The following is a 27060-nucleotide window of genomic DNA, read 5'->3' as shown; positions in this document are numbered from 1 at the left end:
GTTTAAGATATGATTTTTTTTGTACAGCTCTACTAACTAATTCTGTGCTGGTTTTTAAGGAATAACAAGAATACTGCTTCTAAAGATAGGGATGTATTGAGGTTTTAAAGTGGTCATAAAGCTGTGAAAATTTCAACGTTATTCAGCAAGAATGAAAAGGCTATGGGGCTGAGAATATACCATTAAATGTACTGTAATTTTAATTAAAAACATAATTTTGGATTTTCCTTATCATGTTTAACTAAATAGGATTAAACAATTTTACTATACAAATGAATAAAGTCTAGAGTTGTTATCACAAGAAGTTTTTAATATGGTTTGTGACAAGCAATATCAAAGTTATCAACTCTCAAGCTTCATGTTCTGAAACCAGACAACTCTCAGCAACAAAAAAAGTTGTGCACTGATAAACATAGGCGGCGTATTGTATTTTTTAATTAAATATGAAAACATGAGCTGTGTACATTATTTTTTCCCTAGAAAACACAGCAATTTCAAAAGTTTATCATAAAATATTTTCATGAAATGAGTGAACCAGCAAACACATGCACTTGTGTGCCTTCCCCCCTCCCAAGATAAATGTGATAAGGAGACATATGCAAATGTAATAGTTAACAGAACAAGTGGAGTTTTGTCATAGTTTGGTTCTTTTTGGAAAGGATGGAATGTAACATTGTGCTTGACTTTCTATGTCACAACAAAAAATATTTGGTGCAATATTCTAACATTTCCTTTTTAAGTTTCAATCTGGTGGAGAAAAATACCTTTTTCTATAATAAAATATGTCTGTTCTTTTTAAAACGTAACTTTTTTTGCACAAAATAATTTTGTAAACTGTTATTTCAAGGGCAAGGTAGGCGGTGCCGTGTCAATGTCCTCCCCCCCCCACTTAAAAATGTGATCTGTTATCTGACGCAAAACAGGAAAACACAAAAAAAGAGCGGAGCAGAGGTTGCTTTGCAAAGAGAAAATAGGGCGTGTTGGACGGGGGAGAGGGGAGGGAGCGTGTGGTGGGACAGAAAAAAGTTAAAGGTCACTTTCGCCATAGAGCGCTGTGGAGAAGGACATGTAGTCCAGGGCACCAGGTACAGCATCACGGCCAGTGTAGGGTGCCATCCTAGCAATGCAATATTCAGCCTGATCAGGAGGCAGCTCCCGCCGTAATTCATCCACAGTGATGTAGTTCTGCAATGAGGACAAATGATAAGGCAATCATTACTTTCAGGAAACTGACTTTCCTCTGAGGGACAACCCCCCCCCGCCCCACCAGGGCAGCAAGGCAACACTGAGGGACAGGATCCCAACAATGAGACCTGTGCTGTATACCCACACAGGGAGCTCTCTGCACTTACACCCTGGCAGGACATGTACTCCTTCCCTACTGTTTGGGCAAGTAGATGGTTTTTACAGTGAATATTGGTTTTGCAGGAGAGATACTGGTGCAGCTAAAGAAAAGACCTGAAGGCAAGTCAGGCAAGTTGTTAGAGTAAGACTGTGCCTTCCTGTTAACAAAGGAGTTCCTGCTGAAAGTAAATGGGAGGAAGCTGAAATTTAATTTGGATGCTGTCCTTCACCAGCAGGAGGTAACAGCTGCTTGTGCTGCTTGGGAGTTGCCATTCCCTCTCTTCAGAGCAAGGAAAGGGGCCCCACTAGTTCTTGCTAGTGCACCAATGCAGGCAGCAGACAAGCAACCACTTTGTATTGCTTCCACAGTTCCTTTCACTGTGGACATTTTTAATAAGCAAGCAAAACTTATGTAAGTTCATCTTCTGAAGACTTGCTGCGCTGAGCTGAGCCAGCTTGGCTTCTCTCCATGCAGTAGGTAACAGTAGTTGCCTGTCTCCTAATCAGTATGTTGTCTTTAGCTTACCAACTCATGGCCATTTACAGTCTGTCTGAGCAATAGCTCAGGTTTCACATCACCCTTCTCTCTCCTGTGACTTCTTATAATTTTGCCTTTCACTTTAATGACTGGGGTATGAGGTATTTTTCTTCATAATGAAATACTAGCTCATGTTACAGTCACCAGAGCATGTTAAACACTGACGAGTGCATGTAACATACTGTCCAGAGTAAACAAGTTAATAAGTAATACTGCATCTCAAAGTACCTATTTATTCAGTGGTTAGCTCATCTGAATAACATGGAATTTTCAGGCCTCAAAAGACAATAGAACTAGCTTTGGTCAGGTATATATCTAAAGGACAGGTATCATGGGTTTCTAGATTATGACTATGAAAAGATTCTTAGTGAAAAATGGAAACCAGTACCGGATTTAAGGATAACTCATTACAATCTGAGAAATGACATCCAATATTTCATGTGAGATAACTCAAATCATTAGCAAATAAAGAGATATGTTAATATTACATGTACATATAATATTTTCAGTTACATAAAAGCTTAGTGGGCACTGTTATATAAGAAAAATAAGATTACACTTTTTATCAGCTGCTTGCACTGATCATTTAAATTTAAAAAATTAATACTTTTCATATCATCCTGAGTTTCCCTACATTCGACCAATTTCTATGATTAAAAGGTGTTCCTCCTGCAGATACTGCATATTCTCAATGAAAATCTATTGACTGTATAAAAACTGATAGTGACATGTAGATCTGAGAAAGGTCATCTCAAGTTTACAGCTGTCAGTAAAGAACAGTTTTCAGGACTAATCAAAAACCATCTGTTGAACTTGTTCATTTTAAAATAACAAATTGCAACCAAGCTCTTAATTAAAATTTTAAAGCAAGAGTGGGCTGCAAAGTTCTGACTGACAGCTGAACAGGACTTTCGAGTGCCTTAGCAGGCTGCTCATTAACCCACACTTTGACCTTGCACTCCTCCAGCACTACAGAATGTTCCTGTGAAAATACCCCCCCATGACAGAGTGCTTCCCTCAACACCTTCTCTCAGAGACAAGTGAAAAAAGAAAGCAGGAGCTAAGCAGATACAGCAAGCCAAGGTGTGGAGCCTGACCTTATCTCCAGCCAGGATCTTGAAGGAAGCCATAACCTGGTCAGCAGTATCTGTATCTGCCGTTTCCCGGGACATGAAGTCGATGAAGGCCTGGAAGGTCACTACACCCAAACGGTTCGGGTCAACAATGCTCATGATGCGGGCAAACTCTGCCTCTCCCTGGAGAGCAAGAGAGTCATGTAAGCCTGGGTATTTGAGCAGCAGTGCTACCAAAGTGAGAGAAACCATTCAGCAGCACATCTCATAGCTAGAAAACAAAACCAAATAGAAACCACCTCTAGGGTTTTAATCAGGATGTTCTTTTTTAGTTTGCTGTTGTGTACAAATGCTTGCCACTCATTTGTCCTCTGGAATAAAACATTGCCAGCTATGCCTGAGGGTAACATCCAGCTCTAGGACAATGCTCCTACTGGGGAACAATACCAACTGACTTCAAAGGAAGACCCAAATTTCTCTACACATGCGCTAGATGTCTGTAGCAGTATTTGAAGATCTGCACTTCTCAAATCCTTTTACTTCCATTTACTTAAAGAGAACTTTTACAATTTTCTTAAGCTGACAGAAGAGAATAAATGTCTCTGGGATATTTCATAGTATCTTACTCATCTTTAATAGGCAGGCTTTGGAAAGAAGGACTTGCATATCTGGAGTGGCCCAGGGAAATAGTCTCTACAGGCAAGATCCTACAGAGAAGTTTTGCTACGGAAGACAAAACCTTGTAGTGTAGTTTTTTGCATTTCTTTCTGCATTTAAACAACAGGTCATCTGTTCTCATCTCTGGGACTCCTTCCTCCCCAGGTAAGGAGGAGGGGAGAGCAGAGCTGAGTCTTCTCCTGGGAACAGGCTCTCCTAACACATTTAGAACAGTACACCTTCAAGAGTAATTAAGATACCTAATCAAATGTTACCGTCTTGGCACGCTACACCAAAGAGTCTGTATTTATACTGGGCTGATGAGTAAGATGATTAAACTGCTTTGCCTGCTATCAGGAGCAAAGACACCAAGAGTGCAGATGAATATGCTTGCACTGTGCTCTTCTCCTGCCCTTTGAGGAGCACCAGTCTTTGGTGAAGCTCTTCCTGTTCGCTGTGATGCCTCTCAAGGTGCTATATGTTACTGCTCTGAATATTCAGGTATTCTCGTGAGGGAAAAGCTTTGGGGAGAATGACTGGAACTGGAACGTACATGTACAGGAAAGGAGATGTGAAAAAATGGTAGGAATGTGAGGAGCAGCATTCTGAGCGTACTCAGAAGTGAGGTCATGTATACTTCCAAATGATTTCAACTGAAATTCAGGGCTGGGGGAGATTGTGTGTGCTCTGCAGAGAGCAGGCACCAGTATGAGGGAGCTTATTGTTTGTTCCACTAGTAGCTACACAGTTTGATAAACATAATTTTTATTTGAACTATCCAGGAATTAGACAATCATTTCTGTTTTTACCTTTAGCTATAGTTTTGAGACAAGAATTTTACACATACAACCAAGACTAGATTTAAAACACTGTAGATAATTCTGGAAAATAAGGCTATATTTACCTTGATTCACTACACATTCTCCCTGTATTTTTGAAGGTGCCTACAGAATCACTTTGAATAGGAGTGACAGAGGACTCTACATTACCATATTGTAACCCATGGAGATAAGGCAGGCTCGGAAATCTTCACAATCCATCATACCAGTCTTCTTCTACAGAGAATGATGCAAAGATGGAAAAAGCCAAGAGAGAAAAGGGAGACCAGTCCAGGGAGAAATGAACCCACAGGAGACATTACAAAGAATGAGTTTTGGTGGGGGGAGAAGACAGAAGGAAGGATTTACAGGACAATGAAAAATAACAGAGGAAAGAGAGTTTGTGAAACCATGAAGAAGCAAAGGTGGTTTTGGACATGGAATAGTTTACACACAAGAAACATATTGGCGATGAAAAAACGGCAAAAAGACATTAAGCAAGACAGATTGAGGAATGGACAAGAAAAGGAGTTTTAAGTGACCCAGAAGTAAGCAGAGCAGTTCGAAGACATAAAAGGAATTCTCCCAAGACAAAAAATTAAGGAATTAAAAAGGAATAGATACCAAAGTGCATTTAGAGAGGAAGTAGTATAGAAAAGTGATGTATATATAGTCAAACACAAGAACAACAATGACAGATGGATTAAGACAAACAAGAAAAGAAAGGAAAAAACTGTTATTTTTTCACAGTTTAATATCTGTCTGTGTTCACCACTAGCATTCAGTACCTGTGCATCGTTTCCAATATCGTAACCCAAGCTGATGAGACAGGCTTTGAATTCCTCAGGGCCAAGTGTGCCGGAGTGGTCCTGGTTATGCGGTGTGCCAGGCAGCAGGACATGCAGTGCCAGTGGAGTGACGGTGTGGGGCAGAAGGAAGGGAGACACAGGAGAGATCAAAGGGAGGTGAAAGGACAACAAACAGGTGCACCATGCAGTGGGTGAGGAGAGAGGAAGAGGAAGAATGACATGCAGATAGAAAGACAGGGAAGAAAAATAAAAAGTGCACAACATTAGATATCACAACGACATTTTAGGATGTGCTAAAAATGCTCTTGGAACAGTTCCTTCTCAGAGAGCTCATCCCATCTTGAGAGCATTTGAATGACAAAAACAGCTGATGCTCAGAAGCCTCAAGATCTCAATATCCCAAGTGAATTACTTGCATCACTGCTTGTTATCCAGTGTCAGAAGCCCTGTGTTTCACCAGTAACCCAGAGTGCAGGCGAGCAGGCAGAGGCAGTGGGAAGCAGTGCCTTAATCTTATAGTCAAAAGTTCCACTAAAAGAGTAGGTGAGGGCAGGCATGTTTGACAACACACCCAAGGAAGCTTAGCTGTCAGGGCATCCCAGGAACAGACAAAGAAAAACAGCTGAAGCTCAGGGGAGCAGCGTTATGGCTGTATTTATAAGACCTGCACACGAGGTGGAGCTTTGACTGGCAAAGCTATTTCAAGTGCTCAGCTCTGCAAACACCACAGATGTACAGTGCAGCACAATGCAGCTTGGCAGCTGCTCTTCCCTTTGCTCATTGCCCACTCCCCCAGCGTTTGGATGTACCTATGAAATAATACACAAGCTACTACAGGAACTAAGAATCCCCACCCATTCTGCAGAATTTTAGCTCAGAACAGCCCCCAAGCACTGAAGAGCCCCTGCCTGCTGCCACTACCTCTGGCCAGATCAAGGAAGCTACAGACAGGATGGTGGGCCCAATTTCAAGTGACTTTCTTCAAAAAAACCCCAGCTTTTAAAGTCAATGTTAAGCCATCATAAATCAAACAGATGAAGGTGGGAAACCCGTGTTCTGTCTGCATTAACATTCAGACTGTTGTGAACTTCAGAAGGGGCAAATGATATGAAGGTCAAAATATAAAATCTATAGAACTTTATGGGTCCCTCTCCTAAGGAGAGAAGCCATGGTTTATTTTTCTTTGACAGCTAGAGAAGGGCTGAAATAGCCAGTAATCAGCAATTTAAAAGCATTCCCAATCTCTGAGGGCAGGCTGCCCTCAGATATAGCAGAGATGGTAGAGAAGAGTGGAGAACAGACTGTCTCAAGAATTTTATAAATCAAAATAATAATCTGCTCTCTGAAGAGGAATGGATAAAAGTCTTATTGCCTAAAAAAGACTTCAAACCTTTCCACACTTTTGCTTTACCAGGAAATTTTGCAGTCTCCTGTGAAGACATACTTCTCCCCAGGCTAACAATCACTTGGCAGTCTTCACAGAAATGACTGCTCCACAGGAGTGGCACTTTTAAGAATGAAACATCTTCTGTGATCTCATTTTATCACAGTGACTGCTTGTTTGTTATTGCATTGCGCAGTCCACATGGAACCTTGTAGTTTACCAAGCTGCAGTCAGCATTGACTCACCCTGTCAAAGTGGTTGAAAGAAGCCCGGAACTCATTCATCTGTTCCTGGCTGATTCCTTTGGCATCACGGGTCAGAATCTGGTTTTCCACTTCGTTGATGGTTCTAGCAATTGTTGTTAGTAACTGCTCCCAGCCCACTCGGATATGCTGGAAAAAGAGGTCAGGACAATATTGAAATTAAGAAGTCGCTCTTCTCCTTCTGAGGCTAGTGGATCAGACGTGCTACTTAGTGCAAATTAAATGATCCTGGTGTGCAACACAGTCCTGGTGTCCATTTTCTCAGAAAAGTTCTTTCTAATCTGCAGGTGTTTAAAATCTGAATTTTGACTGAAATAACCCCATATTGAAGAGGCCAAATTCTGATCTTAAGAAAAACTTGGTCCTATTCAAAGTTCCTTTGCCTGGTCAGAGCAACATACTGGAGGGCCTTTAACACAAATGAGAAACAAACCCAGTGCTCCTAGGACTTAGTTAAGCAGAAAACTCTCTTTACCAAGAAACTAAATAAAACACAGTGCTTGGAAGACACTGGAGCTCCCCTGCCTCTACTGTTGCTTAATGGAAAGCTGGACAGAAACCAAAAAACCAGTTTCAAAGCCTGTGTTCAGCTGGACTCATGTTGAACTCGGACTGCTCCCAAGAAACCTCACGTTATCAACAGAAAGCCAGTCTCCAACTTTAAAAAAACCTTCTGTTGGACTTTTTTCTTGTGCCAGGCAGTGGCAGCTCAAAATCATCAGCACTTCCCTTTCTAATCCCAGCTAACACAATCGGGTGGCAGGAGAAACGAGACCTGTCAATTTTTCAAGCAATACTGTGGATCTCATTCAGGTTGTTTTTGTTTCTGTTGTCCATATTTGGAAGTACATTGGAATGGCTTGGCATGAAGTACAGCAAGGTAAAAATGAAATTCAGTGACATGTTTTTGCATGTTTGGCCATATTATCAAGCTCTCCATTTGCCTGAGAACCACAATATGTTGCCAGAACTAGATGTGGCTGACGCTAGCTGGCCACAGCAGATGAGGCTGTCTGATCTGCTGCCAAAACACTTACCTCCATGGTGTAGTTGGTGTGCTTGTTGTCAAAGATAAGCGCTTCCTGGATCAGCTGGTGGTCTCCTTCCAGCTGGTCAATCTTTGGTTTGTAGTTCACAATGCTCTTCTCGTACTGCCGCAAGTGGTTGAGCTGGTCCTCCAGGGTCCCATGCATCTCTATTGAAATGCGGCCAATCTCCTGCGATAGCAAAGCCAAAGGAGTTACACTCCACTGAAAGGATGAGCCTCAACATGCTTGATCTTTATTGCAGCAATTTCACTCTCACACAGGATGATGATTCAAAAAAAAAAAAAAAAAAATCTCATGGAGCAGTTACTTCACAGGAGCTGAGACAGTGTCAGCAAAAAATTTAGCACAGCCCTGAACATTTTCCAAGTGAGGTAAATCACATAAGATGTGTCTAATACAAGGATACAAAGGAAAAAGAAACTGCAGTCCATAAGCTAGTAATGTACCAAGCCAGGTCTTTTTCTGGTGTACTGTCTGCCACTTAGCTCCTTCATACAGACGTATTTCCGTAATCACTCTCTTCTTTCCAGCTCCTACCATCAGTAATAGCTTCGTATTTTTATGTTTCATCAACTCCAACTACTTTACCTCAAATCTTACCTAAAGAGAAACCTCCCTTAAAAATGTCTCCTCTGCAGATGTTTGGTATGTTCATTGTATTTATTTAGTCATGTGTATCAAGATCATTCTGCGAAAGCAATTACATAAACTATGTCTCTGATCTAGGATTTTTAATTTGTTGCATTTAAACACAAATCTTAAAATACCAATGTTCTCCATCTTAAGTAATGCTTTTTTTCTGGTACTAGAGTGAGGGGCAGAAAAGTACAAGCACTTCAGTAACCAATATTAATCTTGATATTCTTTGTATTTTCTATGATGTTTCTCTTGTTGTAACTTGAAGAAAGAATGGCTGTGACAGTGATCAAGAAAGACCACGAATAAGGATATCAGTGAAGATCACAGAGAAAAAGAGACTGTTTCAAAATTTGCAAAGCACTACCTCCATCTTGGTCTGGATCCAGGGTCCAATGACATTGGCCTGTGCACCAAACTGTTTACGAAGTCGTTCATTTTGCTGCTGGCGAGCGTGTTCTTCCATCAGGGCTTGATCCCTTCTGGGAACCAGCTGCCTCACCTACAACAATGAGCAAGTGTGCAGTTTAGACACACAAAGGCACATGTACAGTAAATGTAGAAGTTGCCTCAAGGGAGGGAGGAGTGGGTGTTTGCAGTGAAAACAAGCATTCATATGGTTTAAGTCACAGTGGGCAAACTCATGGAATGTGAACCCAATCTGCTGTAGGATACACACAAGCTCATGTCAGGCCACGAAAGATCAGAAGCACCTTCCATTCATTATTTGGGTTTTTGGTGGCTCATGTTAACTGAGTTGCAGGATTCTGTTCAGATCTCACTTTGGTGATTTTGTTTGGTAGTAGGAACCATAAGTGCAACGGGTATGGGCAGTAGTTGCTCTTTTAGGATTACAGCAAGGAAAGGGTACTTGGCTGCAGAGATAGAACATTTGAAGGGCTGAATGGTGAAAAAGGATACCGATTTATGTGCTATACATGCAGGTCAACTGAAGATCAAAAACCTCAAAGCTTTTAAATTTAGCAACTTTCATTTAAAATTAGCATGTAAAAGGGAATCTGATGTGCCTTAGACATTTATATCAAAGACATCTTCCACTTTCCAAGCACATGGCAATTGAGCCAAAATCAAATGACAAAACCACACCAACTCAGGAGTAAACATGAGAGGTTAAAACTGCAGAGTAAATAATCCACTTCCTGGGTCCACAGTGGTTGAGCAGTGACATTGCCCCCACTACCCTGCAAGGCTGGAAAGAACTCACATGTTCCCATTTGCCATTGATCTCATGTGGGGTGATTGTAGTGTAAGGATTTGTTCCTGCCATGTTGACATGATATGTCTGGACAATCTTTGAAACTTCATTGTGGATTCCCAGGATGGCTTGTCGCTCCTTGTCGGCATCTGGCAACGTGGCTTTGAACTGCTCGTGAGCTGTGGTCAATCCCTGCAGAAGGAAGGCAGCAGCAAAGGGAGGGTAAGAACATTACTTATGAAATAGCCTCTTCAGAGACCATATTCCTGAAGTGACTGCAAAAGCTAACATATTCCCAGCATACAAAGCAGGCTAATCTAATACACTTTTCAGGTTCTCTCAGTATCACTAATGGGATGTTTTAAGTAGTCAAATGATGTGAAGTCTTGTTTTCCCTCTCTTTCTGTCCCATGTTGACCAGTGACAGAGATCACATACCAAAAAAAGATGGAATAGTAACGGCTCATAATTTAGAAGGAACTATTTCTGCAACACTCCTCAGTGACTGCTTGCCAGCCTCTTTGGGGAAGAAGATCTGACTATTAAAAAAAAGTCTCACTAGTTTAAATGCACTGTGTTTTTTCTTCTCCCACCAGGTATGCACCATTTCTACACCCAAAGTAACTCCAGATGAGTACTAAGAGTCAGATTCAATTTCATTAGAATCATTTAGAACCAGGTGAAGGTCTTCCAGACAGCTGCAAATTTGCACAGGCATCACATGCTCCTGCTGCTGGAAAACAGCTCCTTCTGCCTGACCACAACAGGTCCTTCCTGCTCCCTGTCTCGCTGCGGTGCCCAGGCTGTGCTCCAAGGACTGCCGGTTGGGGAGTGCTTGCTGGTAGTTTGTAGCCAGCTGACAAGCCAGCTAGTCCTGGCTCATCTCCCACTGCTTCTACAGGCCTTTAAGGTACTTCATCCCAGAAACCTAGAAGATCAAGACTAGGGAAGCAAATGCAGGGAAAGAGGCAGGAAAATGAATGGGAAACAGCGGTGTGTGCAGGGATAACCAAGGGAACAGTGTGGACAGAAGAGGGCATGAAAGTAAACCACGTGACTGACTGTTCTCTCTCACAACACACACTGTTAACTACTTTCTGTAAAATTCCTTTCTTACACAGTGACTCATTACTTTGCAGCTGTTGTAGCGGCCATAGAGATGTAACACAAGTCTGGGGGCTGGGAAAGACACTGCAAACAGTCACAAGGAGATGATGAAGTGTTTAAGCGCTGTTTAGATTCATTTTGCATTATGAAAGACTTAATGAAGCCCTTTGTTCAGGAGGGCATCATGGATGAAACAAGTAGCACCTCAGTAACAGTCACTGCTCTGCTTCTGCCCTGGCTGTCATGCTCCCTGTAGGTCTGCCATTTGCTGCCTCACTGATGGTCGCACTCCTGTCAGCAATTCCGGCAAAGAGCTGACTTGGATTCTTTTCACAAGCCCATCAAGCAGGTGAAATAGAAGTCCTCACTGCAGTTCAGGAAAGAGTAATTCCTGCTCTCTAAGGTCTGCAAATTACCTGTCTATACCTTAAGCTGCTTTCCTAACACTCTTTCAGAAGGGGAAAAAATGAGATACTTGTCTTTGTTGTCTTAGAGTAGGCAAGACAACTTTGATTTCAAATGGTAATTCCACGCCAAAGAGGACAATTCTGATTTTTCTTGTGCTCAGCACCAAGAACCAGCTGGCAGCTCAACAGTCCTCATGGTACATCCTGTCAGTCACGTAAGACCAAATGACCTGGACGTGACATTCCATGTGAGAACTGACCTGCAGACCCCGTGAGCAGCACTAAGCTTTGCTTGTGTGGGTTAAAGAAAAATTCCACAAGACCCTAAAAGTTTCTCTCAATTTTCAGGCTTCCATCAATATGGCTCTGGAGTTACTCTGAAAAATCTGCTTTCAGTTTTATTGTCCAGCTAGGATGATGTATGTATGTTTTATATCTATTCAGATGCAGGTTTTTGGAGAAAATCAAGGAAAAACATACTCATTTTTATTTCTCTTGATAAGGCTCACTCAATAGAGCAGAAGTACCAAAATATAACTTATAAATTCATACCACTCTGAATTCATGCAACTCAGGAGACCCCAAACTTCTCACTGTCCCCACCTAATTGGTGCAAATGACTGCTCTGTACCTGGATCTCCTCAATCGTGTGAACGATGAACGTGTCCTGCAGATCCTCCATGGCCCCTTCCATCCAGTTATTGAAAGGGGCAGCTCGTTTGGCATATTCCAGGTACAACTGGTCAATTGTTTCCAGTAGTTTCTCTGTCCTCTGTGCACGCACAAAAAGAAAAAGAAGAAAGAAAATCAGGAAAGATGGTTGGAGAGGAATAATCACATAGATACAAGGGTTGTCTGAGCTGCTCCTTCCTTTCAGACCTCCTTGGTGCTCCCAGGATGGCACGTCAGTAAAAATCTCTCTGCTGTTAAGAGATTACACACTGGACAGATTTTTTCTCTAAGGGAAATAAAACAAATCCGAGGTCCTTTGAAATAAAACAAAACAAAGACAGTCTTTTCAAGCAGAATGAGATTACAAAACACAAAAAATGTAAAAATAAATCAATAGTCTGAGAAAATAAATGGCACCATAATTGGGCTGGAAGAAAAGCAGACTAAGTATACTGAAATGTAGCCCTTGTTTACAGTCCAGGATGTTCTAGGAGTTCAGAAGTGAGCTGATATTGCTTGTGCACACTGCAACTTGCCCCCCACAAATGCACTACCCAGAAGGTCCAATTTGTAACATATCTCACCTCCAAGGCTTCTCTACGTTTCTGGGTTAGAGCACCCAGATTATCCCACTGATCACAGATCTTCTGGCACCTGGCATTGACACTGGGAGAGTCGTAATAGTCCAGCTCGCTATAAAGGGTTGGGAAAAAAAATGAAAAAAAGTCAAATAAGGACCCTGTACAGAAATAAGAGAAATCCATTAGAAATCTTTATCAATCTTGAAGACAGATTCAGACAAAGAGATCATGGTCACTGCAAATAAAGCAAGTCAGGATGATATCAGGATCTAGTTTAGGAGACACTGTATGTTACGGTACATTAAACAGCACAGAACAGGACCACCCAAGGCCTCAATAAATACTGAAGCTGGCTACCTGATGGGAATAACTTGCCAAAGGGGGAAGGGAGTATAGACTGTTGCTCAGACTGGAAATAAGGAGATTATGAGCGGAGCAATCTGCTCCGGTACTCTGCTTAAGAACATTATGCAGGCTAACTAACTGTGGCTTGTACATCAGAATGGAAAGCAAAGATTTTATTAGGAACACTAAGAAACTGCTTAAGAGTGTCCTAAGAATTGCATAGTACAGGTGGCAAGGAATAGCTAAATTACATAACCCAGTAAATTTATTTAGGACAGTCCCAGAATAACAGTGTAGGTTTCTCTCCTAGAAGCCTGATGAGAAGTGCGTTGCTGACATATCTATAGGCTGACACTCAAGGAACACAAGCTGGTGAAAGTATGACTGGGGAAAGGAGAGCACAGGGACAGGCTAAAGCTTACGGCCTTGCACTGCTTTGTGCTCATAGTTCTGCATATGGTCAAAGAGGGAGAAATCTGCAGGGAGAGGGAGACCAGCCAATCTGGGAAGTGCCAGCCTTGAAAGAAAAACCCAGAATAAATCACTGGGATACTGAGTGACCCTGAGCCATCTGATGAGCAATTCTCTAAGCAGTAATGGAGGTTACACTCTTGCCTCCCCCAATCGTGTTTCTTCATGCCATTGTATTGCCCTCCTGAGGTGCATGGGCATAGCTGTCAATGGAGTTCTTCAGTAAACTAGCCAGGAAACTGATTTGGGCTAAAAATAATGTCTTTGCTAGGTTTCTAATCCAGATCAGTTGCTTGATCGACTTTGCTGCAGAGCCAGCACTGCAGAAGAAAGAACTCTTTCTGAAAGTCTGACTTTTAACACACCCATGCTGGACCACTACTGCTAGGGAATAGTAGTAGTAGTGCCATGCCCCCAAACTTTCCTGCCATGGGTAGCTGCAGTGGCTTCCTCCACACCCTCTGCATCTCTCTGGCAGTGTGTCTTAGGGGGAGAAAAGGAGCTCTGCCATGGTTTTTCAGGACATGGACTCTTTGCTGAGATGGAAGATGGCTTTTATAAGAATAGCAGAGCCCGCTGTTCTCACACTTTAGAAGAAATAACCTCTCCCACAGCTTGGGCCTCAGTCTTCCCTGTTGCTCTTAGAGCTGCAGCTGCTTTGGCTGACATGTAGCATGTGCTTTGGAAGTGGCAGGTCAGGTAATGCTTGCTGGCCAGACAGACTCAGTTTTAATCTTACTGACATGGAGGATTGCCTTGAACCCTCCTACTGTTCCAAGGTCAATTCTCCAGTAGACAAGACAGCAATTCTGTAAATCTCTTTTGTCAAAGAAGATAATGATCTTGATCCAGTAATCCTAGTTTTTTAGAGAAAAACAGCTCTTCAGCCCAAGAGTACTGATCTCGGCCCAGACACTAACTTTAGATAGGCCAGTGTGATACATAAATCATTTTAAAATAGGAAACAGAGTCAACACCAAGTAGTTCAGACTGTTTTTTGCCAAGAAAAAAGCAGGGTTTCAAAACCTCCCTGCTGCAGTCACTAGCTCTTTGCCTGCCTGTTATCTCTAGCAATCCTGATGAGCTTCCCATTTCTCCTGGTAACCAGTATTACACCAGGAAAGGGAGTGGAGGCGAAGGTTTCCACGCTGGAGTGGAGCAAGGAAAGAGTTAATCTGCTGTGAGGATGCCCTGTAGCAAGTGCTTAACAGAGTGCACACAGTGCAGTACTCTTGGGGGAAAGAATGAGGCCACGATGGCCTCCAGCAGCTTTTTTCTGGCTAGAATAAGGAGGACTTTTTTTTTTTATAAAAGAGAGCAAACTGAGACCCTCCTATCCTCTCCTCTTTCCTTCTGTTCCTGGAAAAGTGTGATAGTATTACAACTCTGAAACACAGCAGGTGCCAGCAGCAGGTCAAACTCTTTAGGAAAGGGTGCATGGCAGCATAATGAACTGCAAGAGGATGGAAACTTGGCTTAGGAATCTAATTCTGCCTCCTCCTCCATAGCACCCACGACTCATCCATTTTCTGGCCTGCTTTTCTGGTGTGTCCGGATACTGGATAGCAGTATCCTAGATACTGTTTGGAAACACTGGGAATTCCCAGCATTTTTGTATGAGGATGGATTTTTTGCTCTCAAGGGGGCAGAGAGCAAAGCTCATTAAGCCTCTGTGGCCCCAAGGATGGGACGTGCGCTGGGGTGCCGTACTTGAGCTCTTGTGCAATAGCAGCAATCTGTTCCACGCGGTCCTGGTGTGCAGCCAGGTCACTCTCAAAGGCCTCGTGTTTCTTCAGCAGGGCCTTTATCTCTGAGAGGGTTGCAGTTTCGTAATCCTTCTGCTGCAGCATTGCTTCCTTACCTGTGGAGGGAGCCAAAGGACAGAAGAATGAAGGACAGGACCCAGGGTGGCCAAAGCCAGCTCTGGCCACCCAGGCACCCTCGAGGGCCCTCAAAAGGGCATCGGCCCCACTCCAGTCGCCCTGCCCGAGGCTTGTCCTCATGACTGCTGGCCCAGAGAAAGCACAATGCTCACTTTCAAACCACAAAGTGTGAGTTTGCCATTAACAGCACAGAAGGGCACATAATGCAGCTTAAGCCAGCACTGTCACAGTTTATACTGGACTCGTCTCAGTATGTGCAAAATGGGCTACGCTGATCCTGTAAAAGCCAATGGTAGCATTTACAGCACAGGAACTTTTCCTTTGCTCTGTAGCTGCTCTCTTCTAGCCAAAGTTCTCACTTTGCCACAGTTAGGGAATGCCAACACTTGACTGCATGATGCACAACAGAGATCAAGCTGGTTTTCATACATTATTTTCTAATAAAATAAAAAATAAATCTAGCTTTCTCAAGAGGAAACTCTCATGGAAGGACCCATGCACAACCCATCTCTTCCTCCCTAAATAACAGTTAGCACTGTGTCAGGCAATAGGAAGCATGTAGGTTGGCATTACCATCTGTCCAGGACTCATGAATGGATGCCTTCTGCCGGAACTTCTCTGCCAGGTGATCCAGCCTCTCCAGCCTCCGGATCTCATTCAATAACCACTCCTCGTAGCCCTTCTCAGCCTGCTCTAGACCACCCCAGGCATTGTTTATATCCTAGAGACAGGAACATGAGAAGGAAAGGTAGGTTAGAAGGTGGAGGGAAGATGTTCACCCGCATTAGTCTCAGTGAGCTACGTGGCTCCAACTGACTGGAAAGCCATGAAAAGCACGGGCTTTTCACCTCATGGGGTTCTGCAGACAAGTCAGGGAGACAAGCAGGACTAGAAGTGCCAGGATATAACTGTCTGCAGAAAAAAGCCTCTCTAAACACCTCTAGAGTTTTAAAGTTTCCCTACGTGAAACTTTAATAAAACTTGACAGTTTCTGAATCAGAAAGAACAAAAGGCACCCAGACATCTCCTCATAAAGACATGCAATTTGGGAAGAGCCTCAGAGTCTGATTTAGACAAAGGAAAGCAATGATCACTTGATCCTCCCCTATCATGGCCTCCCTGATCCATATCTTGCAGGGTTCCTCCTGCAGAGTATTTCACTATGAAGGTGGGCATTCTCTGCCCACCCACGGGCAGAAAGAGAGTCTTGTTTTTTAGGCATGGTTGGGGTACACAGAAGCAGTTACCCCCACTCACCGAGACCATTTTCCCTTCTGAGGGCATGAAGGCTGGCCTATTGCTGAGCCGCAGCTTGGTCTGCAAGGTGTTGAAATTGATCTCAAGCTGGCACTTCTCTTGGACCTTGGGGGGCTTGTGCAGGCGGCGGTAGTCCCGGAAGTCCTCCAGTTTCTGCTGCATGGCTTGCATGGTGTTCTCTGGGGCCCGGTTCTCCAGCCAGGGGATGGTGCGACGAATCCACTCCAGCAGCTGGAAGGAGCAACGACAAGAAGCCTTCAACTGAAAATTGTGTTAAAACTGCAGGTGTTGCTCTGATTTCATAAGGGACCATTTACTTTTACGTTTGCTGCCAGAAAGATCTGCTACCAGCAGGCTCGTGAAGAAAAGTTTGCCAGCTTTTTTGGAAGTACTTTTTTTTTAATGAGCAGCACATTCCCTACCACACTAAGTAGTACTGCTTGTTGCAGCAGTGCCAATCCAACATGCTTAAGGCACAGCTTTTGCACAACCAGGACCAAACCTATGTCCTCAGATTATGGTAAAGCCTTAGGAATTTTGCTGGACTGTTGCATAACTAAAGGATGCTGTAAGTCATATGATCTCCAGAACAATCTGACAGGAGAAATCAAGTTCTTGCCTTCAGTTACATTTTTTCCCCTCTAGCTTCCTCAAAGTCAGTGTAGCTCTTTGAATATACCTCCATAACAGACCTATCTGGAGAGCTGGCAAAACACTAATGCAATGGGCAGTCCACAGAGTGAGTGGAGTAGTGCCCTATGCTTTTCTGATCAGGCTGAAACCAGGCTTATGGGTTATGTTTGCCCTTCTGTTGTCCATCTTCTCCCTGCTTACCTACCACAAACATACTCCAGTCCACATTTGGTCTCTTTTTGTAGTTTCTCTGCTGTCAGTCTGTAAGCCTTCTCAGTTAACAAAAGCAGCCTCCAGTTTGTATCTGACTCAGATTCTTTCCATTATCAGCAAATGCATATCTCTTTCTTCAATTATCTCTAACTTTTATTCTCTGATCCTGACTTCTACAGTATACTAGCATACAAGCTGTATGAAAGACATAATAAACTTGTATAGTCCTGACAAATGCAAGTTAAGCCAGCTTGATTTTTCCTTCAATTTTAGCATTTCTGGGCTGGCTCCTAATAAACTGAGCAATTCAAAGCTTCTCTATGGAAACTTTCTGTTTTAAAGTAGATTGTTCTTGTCTTTAAGGTAAGTTCAGTCTTCAATTTGAAGAGGAAACAATTTCCCAGGGAAAATAGCAGTGGGTCAATAGCACTCTCCAAGATTACTTATCAGCATTAAATGCAATTCTTTTCTGCATACTACCACACTCAGAAACCAACACCTACATCACTGGCCAGTTTTTCATAGTCTTCCATGAGCTGCTCATTTTCTTGGTTGACTGCCAGCACCTTGCAGATACGATTTGCTGCTGTCTCCGCCTGACAAAGAGAAGAAAAACAAAAGAAGGGAAAAGTGTGAAAAAAACCCAACCCGAACCTTGCAGTTTAGCTTCCTGCTACACACCTGAAGGTAAAATCTCCTACCCTTAGCTCTAGTAACCTGTCTGCACTTTGAAACATCTGTCCTGATTGCTCTGCTTTCCATCTGGCCTTCTATAATGATTTATTTTTTCCCTTCTCAGGTGAATGCATTCCTTCCGAGATTCTCAGCTGTACTGATTCTACCTTATATGTTGTGGGACAACCAAGGTTTCTATGCTTTTTCTGGAGCTGCTTCTGTAAGAGGGCCTTGTGGTTTGATTCCTACCAGAGGGACCCTGGCTACCTCTTCATAAAGACAGGGAATTCCTGCTGTCACCTCCACTCCCCATACCAGCATTCTGAGCTGGAACAGCAGTAACAGAGTGATGTCAAGCTCATGAGACTGTCTCCATACTTTTACCCCAGGAAAGAACTATCCAAAGAGAGTTAATCCACAGACTGGACTTACAGGAAAATTCCTAATTTTTTTTGGAAGACAAAATGGTAGATACTCTTCTTAACCTTAAATTCTGCCCAGCAGCACTGTCTTTCAGTTTTCCCTGTATTTCTGGCACTGATTACAGGGCCACGTCCTTGGTGGTGCATACACCCACCATGTATTCAGGGTCTCATGATCCAGCTGAGAAGAGGATTTCTTTTCCCCCATCTTTCCAGGTAATCCTTCTGCTTACTCTTCCAAAACAAGTCTCACAATAAAAAATGATCCTACTGTTACTATTTAGGTTTGGAGGTTTTTCTTTCTTTCTTTCTTTCTTTCTCTTTCTTTCTTTCTTTTTCTTTCTTTCATTTTCTTTCTTTCTTTCCATTGTGAGACCAAACCCTGATTCTCTGCAGGGAGCTGAACATGTTAAAACATGTATTTGGAAAGTAAGGATCAGAAAAATCCCAGCTATGAACTTGGAAGCAGTCAGTCTGGTCTGGAGTGCCATGCATGTGTTTGGCATGGGGGACATACAAGCAGGCTGATCCTTGCATAGAATGTATCTGTGGGTTATCAGCTCCCTTTTTCATTACCATGGTGTGTGTGTCATGCTACATCACCTGAGGATGTGCCCCTGTGATGCATCAGGGGATTGCTCAGACCCCTCTTACCACAGTACAGCTGTGACCCTGGTGCCTGGGGAAGGTGCTAGAGGTAACCCCCAGGCCCTGCTGGGAGAAGTCCTCCTTACAGAGGCTAAGTGCAAATAAGGAGGAGAGGGTACATGCCAACACTACAACAAACCAACTGTCAACGCTGTGTTCTGCCTTTAAACTACATTTGGGACTGATGCCAAAATAAGTTTTGCTGAGTTTATAGCTGGTAAGTTTCAACCTTTTTCTATTTTTAAAAGACCTTTAATTATCTGTTTATTCAATCTTCAAGGACATTTGAGAAAAAACCTCTAATTTTTGCAGCTGATGTGAAGCAGCAAGAATAGCAACAAAGTCATAGGCTGTACAGTGATATATGGATTGCTAAGGTCCCAGGGGACATGGCAATCTTACTAATTTGTAGAATGAAATGAAGCTGTTAAAACATCTATTCAGTCATCTGCCCCTTCCCTAAAGTGGACCAGCTATGAGATACACAGATTATCAGCTAATATAAAACACATCAGAGAGACCTGTACAGGAAAATGAGCAGTTTCACTTAAAAGAAATCTGCAAAAAGTGGAAACAATGGTTATGTTTAAAAAAGCTTGTACTTTGACCTGTTTTTAACTAAAGTTTGTACTCTAATGGAGTGGTTTTGATATACAGAGAAAGCTATACACAATGGGACCAAATAGTATGTCAAAAAGACATTGCTAGAGCCCTACCATGATATGCCTAAGGACTGCAGGGAACTGGCAATACCAAATGTTTATCTCAATCACTCCAGGAGAGGTGTTCATTGCACACTCTTAACTTTCTTATTTTTGCACCCCATGAGCTCACTGCAGCAGCAGCCAGCTGTGCAGGCAGGACCCCATTCCATTGAGGCATATTTACATGTATCTGATGATAGGACTTTCTCCAGCTGCCCAAGTTTAAATACGTGTGTGTATATATGCATATTGAACAACTGTCCAAACAAAAAGACCCTAAGAATGTCAGCAGTTAGGACATTATTTGTATTATCCCAATGGCAGAAGCTTAGAGGCTTTCTTTCCCCCACCAGTACTTGCCTCCCAGTGGTTCTTGCCTTGGAACTGCTACTGCTCTATGCAACAGCATGCTGTTGCTGCAGCCACAGGAAAGGCTCCATGGCCATTAATCACCATTAATGTCACGAGCAACATGTTACACTGTGCTCTGAGCAAGGTAGGACAGAAGGATCCCAGTGCTTTCAGGCAACCTTCACAAATATCCCACACACTACTCCTAATGAGCTGATCCATGGTGATGGCAACCTCAAAACTAAAGCAAAACACTTCAAAGTTAAAGAAGAGTGGCACACAAAGATGTTTTCATGAGGCCAAAGCAGCTCCCCCTACACCTTCTTTAGTTCAGTGGAAAAAGCTGTTTTGGCTTCCCCACATTACTAATGGCAACAATGCATTTAGGATGCTCACCCTGGCTCCAAACAAGCCAAGATGCCCACAAGGGCAGCACTGAGAAGATGCAGAATCCTGGGGTCTGGAAGCTGCACAGCTGTATTCTCAGAGAATCCGTGTGAGCTCCTCAGCTTCAGTGCAGCATCGTGCTGATGCACTGTACTGCTTGCACTCAGAGTGCTGGGGAGGACAAGCCCAGGACATTCTGCATGATACCACGCTGGAGTATCTCTGTACATGCTCTCTGGTGGAATCAAAATGAAAATCTGAATGGCAGCAATTTATCTGCCTTCTGTCTTTTCTGTACTTCTCAACCATAACTTGAACTGCTTAGGATAGGAGCAGAGTTTGCAGTCTCTCTAGTTCATGGATCTAAATCTTTCTGCTGAGGAGGATCATGAAGGAAGGCATTCCCAAGTGCACAACGTAGGGACGCCTGCCTGTTGTTGTCCTCTAGCCTCAGGGGAAGATGCCTGCCTGCTGCTGTCCTCTGGCATCAGGGGACCACTCCAAAATGCCGTACACCAAACACAATCTCTTAATAAAACAGTAAAACATTTGTTAGAAATTTCCACAAGTTTACAAAATATCAAGCCAACCAAGAGTTGCATGCATTTAGTGTGAAAGTCAGAAGCGGTTAGAAAACAAGCAAACCAACCAAAGCAAGTATACCTACAAATATATATATATATATATGTATATATATATATATATATATATATATATATATATATATATATAAAAATGGCATAGAGAAAAAGCAGCCATCTACACACACATGTCAGGCTGGGGACCCTGTACCTTCAAAGGCTCAGTATAAGAAAGTGAAAGAAGTAGAAAGCGGCTCATGGGACTCTCCCCTCAGGCCTGGTGGCAGTAGTGAAAAATCTGGATGAAAAATTCAGCGATATCACAGTAAGTCACCTAACCCTGCATGAGGTGGCAACACAGTAACATCTGGGCAGAGGCTTGTATTCAGTAAACGCTTTGCATTTGCCTGCAGGTTTGAATCTGTATCACTTAGCAGCTGGCTAATGTATGACTAGGGCAGCTCCAAAATGGAGCTGTGGCCCTCCTGCCAGGGCACAGTTGAGTTGCTGGCCCACCAGGACTGCTAAAAAATGAACAAACTATTAAATCTTCCCTGTAAGCCGGTTGGACTACATGGGATTGAAACTTTAATAACTAAGAAACTTCATCTCCAGTTTTTGCCTCAGCTACTTGGTTCAGGTCCTGAGGCAAGTAAAAGACTATTTTCAGTTATCCCAGGAGACTTTGCATCCACCTAAATTACTGATCAGAGCATGGAACCTGCTGAGCAGGTTCCCAAATCACGGAGTGAGTGCAGAGAGAAAAGGAAGAGATTGGCAAGCTGCATGGCTGTTTCTGCAGCAGGCTACAACCCTCCTCGTATTGTGGTTTGATGTTTCCTCATCTGGAGCTCCTCAGGTTAAGCAGACAGCATGGAGCAGTCCCTCAGGGGCACCTGGCAAACAGCAGGCCTTATCAGACTGGCATGACTTCTGAAACTACAGTCTTCCTGGGCAAGTATCAGCTGGCTGGAGCTTGCAGACTGGTCTTAAGTGTTTTGAACAAAAAACCACAGGATCACAAAGCAGGATCCTAGCAGGAAAATCATTACACCACATGGGCAAGTCTACTGCACTGCTGTGGGACACATTCCCAGTTCCTTGGAAACAAGACATTATCATGTAATTTATACGAAACTGGGTAAAGAACAAAAAGCTTGAACTAAAGAGCTGCTCCCTGGAAACTACTTGCATTTGCCCTCTGAAAGTCAGCATCAGCATGGTAACTGAATCAATGTTGGGACCATCAGCGCTGCTTTGCACAAAAGAGGTAGAATCTTCCTGGAGTCAGATTAGCCCTCAAGATGGGCAACACAAGGACTGTGTCTCAAATAGAAAAAGCCTAATGAGAGAAAGGAGTTGTGGCTGGGGGAAACAACAAGATTTTAATTCTGTTTGTAACATGAAGAATGCAGTCTTGGATTTTGGATTTTACTGTTCTAAAGTCTACAATTTGAAATTAGCAGTAATCTTGTGGAAGGGCCGCAGACCAGGCAGGTTATGACATGGGAGAAAAGAATGGAACTTTTTCCCTTATTCAAAGGATTGCTGGGAAATTGCTTGCCCAAAGGCAATCTGCAACTATTTAGTTACAAATGTCCTGATGTCAGGCAAAGAGACTTTGGAGTAAAGAGGAAGCAGAGGAAGAAGGGAAGCCTGAAGCTATGGAAATGGACAAGGCAGAGGAAAGAGAAATAAAACATATAGGTGGTTTGGGAAACGGAAGAGAATGACAAGGAAGAAACGAGGAATGGAAAAACCTCCTTAGTCTGGGAAAGCTGAACGTCTGGTAGAACTGAACTTTGTGGCTGGAGCACAAAAGTGCTATGTAACCAGCTCACAGATGATTCAGCCTAGGAAAAGACCTAGTGGAGGCTGAGTGTGGAAGGCAGGATGGCAGCCCAAGAGGGACAGGCTGTGATTTCCTGGAGTGGGCGGATTGGACTGTGGTACTTCTGGAGGCACACTGCCTGGCCACGACAATGCCCACTAGTTACTGAAAGGGTTCTGCCTCTGTCAGAGCAGACATCCATTCACCTTTCAATGCCAGCTTTACCAAATATTTTCTCCTCTGCTGTGGTGTGACACTGGAGGGAAGGAGCAGCTCAAGTCTGTCCAAAAGGACATTTACATCACTTCTCCAGCAAGACTACAGATGGCATATCCAAATGCATCACTGGATGCATTGGGCTTCCCTGCAAACGCCCTGGGGCGGATGGGGATCTGGCATTCCTCATTGGAGAGGACAGGTGGGCAGGGCAGGGTGAGGGGAGGGGTTGTTAGCAGTAAAGTCTCACCTTCTGTGCCCCTGAGAAGGCGTGGTAGTAACAAGAGACATAGGTCATTATGGCCTTCTCATCCGGCCTTAGCGTGCCTATAATATCTGTGCAGAGAAGGAAAAGAGGTTGAAAGGATAAAGTAAGAAGCAGCACATAGGATAAAACAAAACAATCATGGGTGGCGTGAGAGAGGGGGAGAAAACTTCCCATCATGCATTGCAGGACAGGCCAAACAGATTTCCATGCGGAGAGCTAGGAATTCGGATCAGAAGGTGGCTAGCAGCGTTGGCTTGTGGCTCAAAGCGGCACCCCTCCCTACCCCCCAATCCAGGGGGATCCTGAGAGGAGGATCTGGGCTCTGCACCTTCACAGCTGCGGTCTGGGGGCCTGGCCCAAGGATGGAAACAAGTAGTTTGGAGATCTGAACGCCCGCGCTCGAGGCCCTTCGTACGCCGAGGAACTGGAGATCAGAGCCTTCCTACGCAGTGCACTTCCTACACAGGATCTGCTCTGCTGCAACGCGCACTGCCTGTTCCTAAGGCACTGAAGTACAGGCAGCTGCTTGGTTTTGGCAAGAGATGTGTACAAGGTTTCACCCACAAAATGTTTTCCTGAAGTGACTCCATTACCAACAGGAAAATGGCTTAGCCAGAAGTAACAAGGACTCAACTGCCTGATTTCCAACACAGATGAGAAAAGAGGGGGAAAAAAAGATACAAATGAACAAAACCAGGCATCTCTGTCATGATAAGCAATGCTCTGTTTGCAAAACCACCATGGATGTACTTGTTAGACATGCTTTGTAAGCCCCAGATGAACTGAGACAAATTGTGGCACAACTTGAGAAAGCAGCAGGTTCAGACCTTAAAGCAAGGGTGCTGGAACCTGAAGCGTACATTAAGGCAAAAGAAAGCTTTGGCCATTCATTAAACCCTTCATGAAACCTCAGTCAGCTCTGTTTCTCCATCTTTGGAGAAGGCAAAAAAAAAGTTAATAGGTATCTGTATTATCTTCCCATGGGGGCAGGCTCCAGTTTCCTGCTGGGCAGAGCATCTATGTGGTGGCATTTACTTTTTGTGAGACCAAGTATCCTAGCTCAGATTTACCAGGAACAGGAGGTACAGGTTCTCAGCCAGGAGGACAGCAGTTTGTAAGGCAAATGGAGAAGGCAGAGCCCCCTGCTCCCTTAAATTTGCATGTGTGCCAAAGTGTGGCATACCTAAGTGCCATTGGAAGTACTGCTGACTACAGGGAAATGGAATTCCTGGCTCCCTTGCCCCATGTATTATATCTGGGGCACCACTTTGAACCAACAGCCAACTCTACCAAGAACATGATAATAAAGATGCCCGTAGCTAGAGAGGAGAAAGAGAAAGAAAAAAGGTTTGGACATTAGCAACGGCACCAGGTGTGCTCTGTGGAGGGAGCTTGGGATCCTGCGATACCTTCTGGGCTCCTGAGAAGGCGTGGTAGAAGCTAGAAACATAGGTCATGATGGCTTTCTCGTCAGGACGGGCAGTTCCAACAATGTCTGTCAAAAAAAACCTCACGTTAAGAGCATAATCAACTGATGGGAGGAAAGCAAAGGAGAGGAAGAACCACAACTGTCCAGGAGGCCTGCTGCGGTGTGTGCTTGTCATAGTGATTCCACAGGGCTTCCCAGCATTCCCCAGAAGATGTGTGTGTCTCAGAACCCAGGATCACCCTTCTGGTTCCCCTCCCTCATCATAAAATTTCCTCCAGAGTCTGGACAGGCTAATGTAGCCATATGTCAGCAAGTCTTGTGTCACAGCACTTCCCTGTCCTGAGAATATTATTGTGATTGGTGGATTGAATCAACCCAAACTGGCAGCAGGCTGACATGACTTTTATAGCCATGCAATTCCTCCACGCAGTTCTGCTCTTCTGGAAAGGTATTTTCTCCCTTCTTTTCCATGCCTCCCTCCTCCATTTCAATACAATGATGGCTTGAATTTCAAGAGGCCCTTTCATTAGTTTCAGGGGAAACTCAACACCTCCAGAGATCAGAATTAATGGTGTGGAGGAATGCACATTAGCTCAACTCCATGAGGGAGGAGAGAGATCAGTAAAGAGAAATGAGAGCTCCTGCCAGGGGCCCTCTTCATCACTGCTACTTTTGCTGAGATCTGAAGCTAAATCCACTTATTTTGGAGGTGTCTGTGTTTCCTACAGAATGGTAGGAAACATTTGAATCTACTCTGGAAACCTCATGGTTTTTTTTTTTTAACCTCAGCATGATGAATGCAGGGAAAGCAAAACTCATCTCCGAGGATGGGAAATATTACCTAGGAATATGAACATCCTAGTTACTGAAATATAAGTTCACTGGGTTTGGCTGTCCTATTCCCTCCTTTCCTCTTTGCTCCTCCTACTCCTTTTATTTAACAAAAATCTTTAACTGCTTCTCCTGTTCAACCCAAGCCCGAAATACAGCTTCTACCATTGAAACCAGCTGGCTTCAGGCAAACAGCCAACAACCAGTGAACTATTTCAGGCTGTTGTTTGTACTCCACAGTTACAGTCTTCAAAATCTATTGCCAAGCTGGTCCTGACAAGGCTCTAAAAAGTAATCCTTGCTGTCCCAGTGGCCTCAGGGAAGCAATCATGATCAGCAGCAAAAGCATCTCTGAACAACATGGAACTCTGCCTTGGTCTCCAGATCCAGTCAATGAAGGATCTTCAGGCCAAACACTTCTGAGTAGTCAAGAAAAAGCAGATAATAATAATAATAATAATAATAATAATAATAATATCATGCCCTCAAAAGGAAGAACACCAGCAATGTCAGAAAGACCACACAAAAAAACCCTGGAGCAAAAGGAACGCGGTCCTACACCATACACTAACTCACTATTTGGCCTGATAATTGAAAGGGAACACTTCAGTCAGCAGATGACAGGTGTTACTCATCTCTGCCTCATGTGTCAACCCCAAGCTAAGATCTCCATGCTAGACTCAAAAGACTGAAGGACAGAGGAGGAAGAGGGAAGCAGAACATATGACTCATTATTCCATTTTAATTTTTCCCTTATACATTTACTACACAGTCATGCAGGGAACATTCAGAGGTTACTGAAATCTTGTACAAAAGAAGTCCACCTAGAAGACATGGAAAATTTCTTGAGAAAAAGCAAGTTAAAAGCAGTTGGATTCTACTTTACCTTCTGCATCCAGCATCTTCGGAATATCCAGATACTTCTCAGCCACATCAAAAGCTGTGTTTAGATTAGTGAGAGGATCATCCTGGGAAAGAAACAGAGGAAGGGCATCAGCGTCAAATTTAACAGGGTACACAGCATTTCTCTCAGAAAGAGCTTGGTTTGGTTCAGGTAACTGTGCTGTCCAGAAAAAATTGTGTGTGAAGCCTCATGTATCAGGATGAAATAATTAGCTTCCTTTTGAAAGAAGAGCCTGGGGACTCATGGTATGATAATTATCATAGAGTCTGTGCACTTGCAAAAAAAAAGGAATAATGCATTTTGTCTTGAACCTAGTTTAAACTAAAATTAGCTTCACATCATACTGATAGTAAATGATGAGACCACATCTCACATTTACATCTCATGCTGTATTAGGTTTGCAACTTCCATTTCCAAGAACTGCAGAGCTGTGTATCTGTTAGAAGATCTAAGCAAT

General features: G+C 43.4%; 1 protein-coding gene across 3 annotated transcripts in view; it reads right to left on the bottom strand.

The window, feature by feature from the left end:
• Nucleotides 1–289: 289 nt before the first annotated feature.
• Nucleotides 290–27060, bottom strand: part of ACTN1 (actinin alpha 1) — an 87384-nt gene continuing 60613 nt past the window's right edge. Inside the window, exons 7-22 of one of the 3 annotated variants that reach the window (XM_082283561.1) lie at nucleotides 26586–26667; nucleotides 24849–24934; nucleotides 17860–17952; nucleotides 16511–16741; nucleotides 15827–15974; nucleotides 15081–15231; nucleotides 12558–12666; nucleotides 11933–12073; nucleotides 9797–9979; nucleotides 8939–9073; nucleotides 7924–8103; nucleotides 6869–7015; nucleotides 5219–5299; nucleotides 4602–4667; nucleotides 2980–3138; nucleotides 290–1185 (exon numbers count right to left, since the gene is read on the bottom strand). In XM_082283561.1, the coding sequence (XP_082139687.1) occupies nucleotides 1027–1185; nucleotides 2980–3138; nucleotides 4602–4667; nucleotides 5219–5299; nucleotides 6869–7015; nucleotides 7924–8103; nucleotides 8939–9073; nucleotides 9797–9979; nucleotides 11933–12073; nucleotides 12558–12666; nucleotides 15081–15231; nucleotides 15827–15974; nucleotides 16511–16741; nucleotides 17860–17952; nucleotides 24849–24934; nucleotides 26586–26667 (2151 nt within the window). In that variant the 3' untranslated portion in view covers nucleotides 290–1026. The remainder of the gene's footprint in view (nucleotides 1186–2979; nucleotides 3139–4601; nucleotides 4668–5218; nucleotides 5300–6868; nucleotides 7016–7923; nucleotides 8104–8938; nucleotides 9074–9796; nucleotides 9980–11932; nucleotides 12074–12557; nucleotides 12667–15080; nucleotides 15232–15826; nucleotides 15975–16510; nucleotides 16742–17859; nucleotides 17953–24848; nucleotides 24935–26585; nucleotides 26668–27060) is intronic. The other 2 variants (XM_082283562.1, XM_082283563.1) reach the window with 2 other exon arrangements.

The sequence above is a fragment of the Coloeus monedula genome (genome assembly GCF_965178545.1).
Source record: "Coloeus monedula genome assembly, chromosome: 6".
Taxonomy (NCBI): domain Eukaryota; kingdom Metazoa; phylum Chordata; class Aves; order Passeriformes; family Corvidae; genus Coloeus; species Coloeus monedula.
The sequence above is the reverse complement of the archived record's forward strand: the minus strand, read 5'-3'. Positions and strand labels throughout refer to the sequence as shown.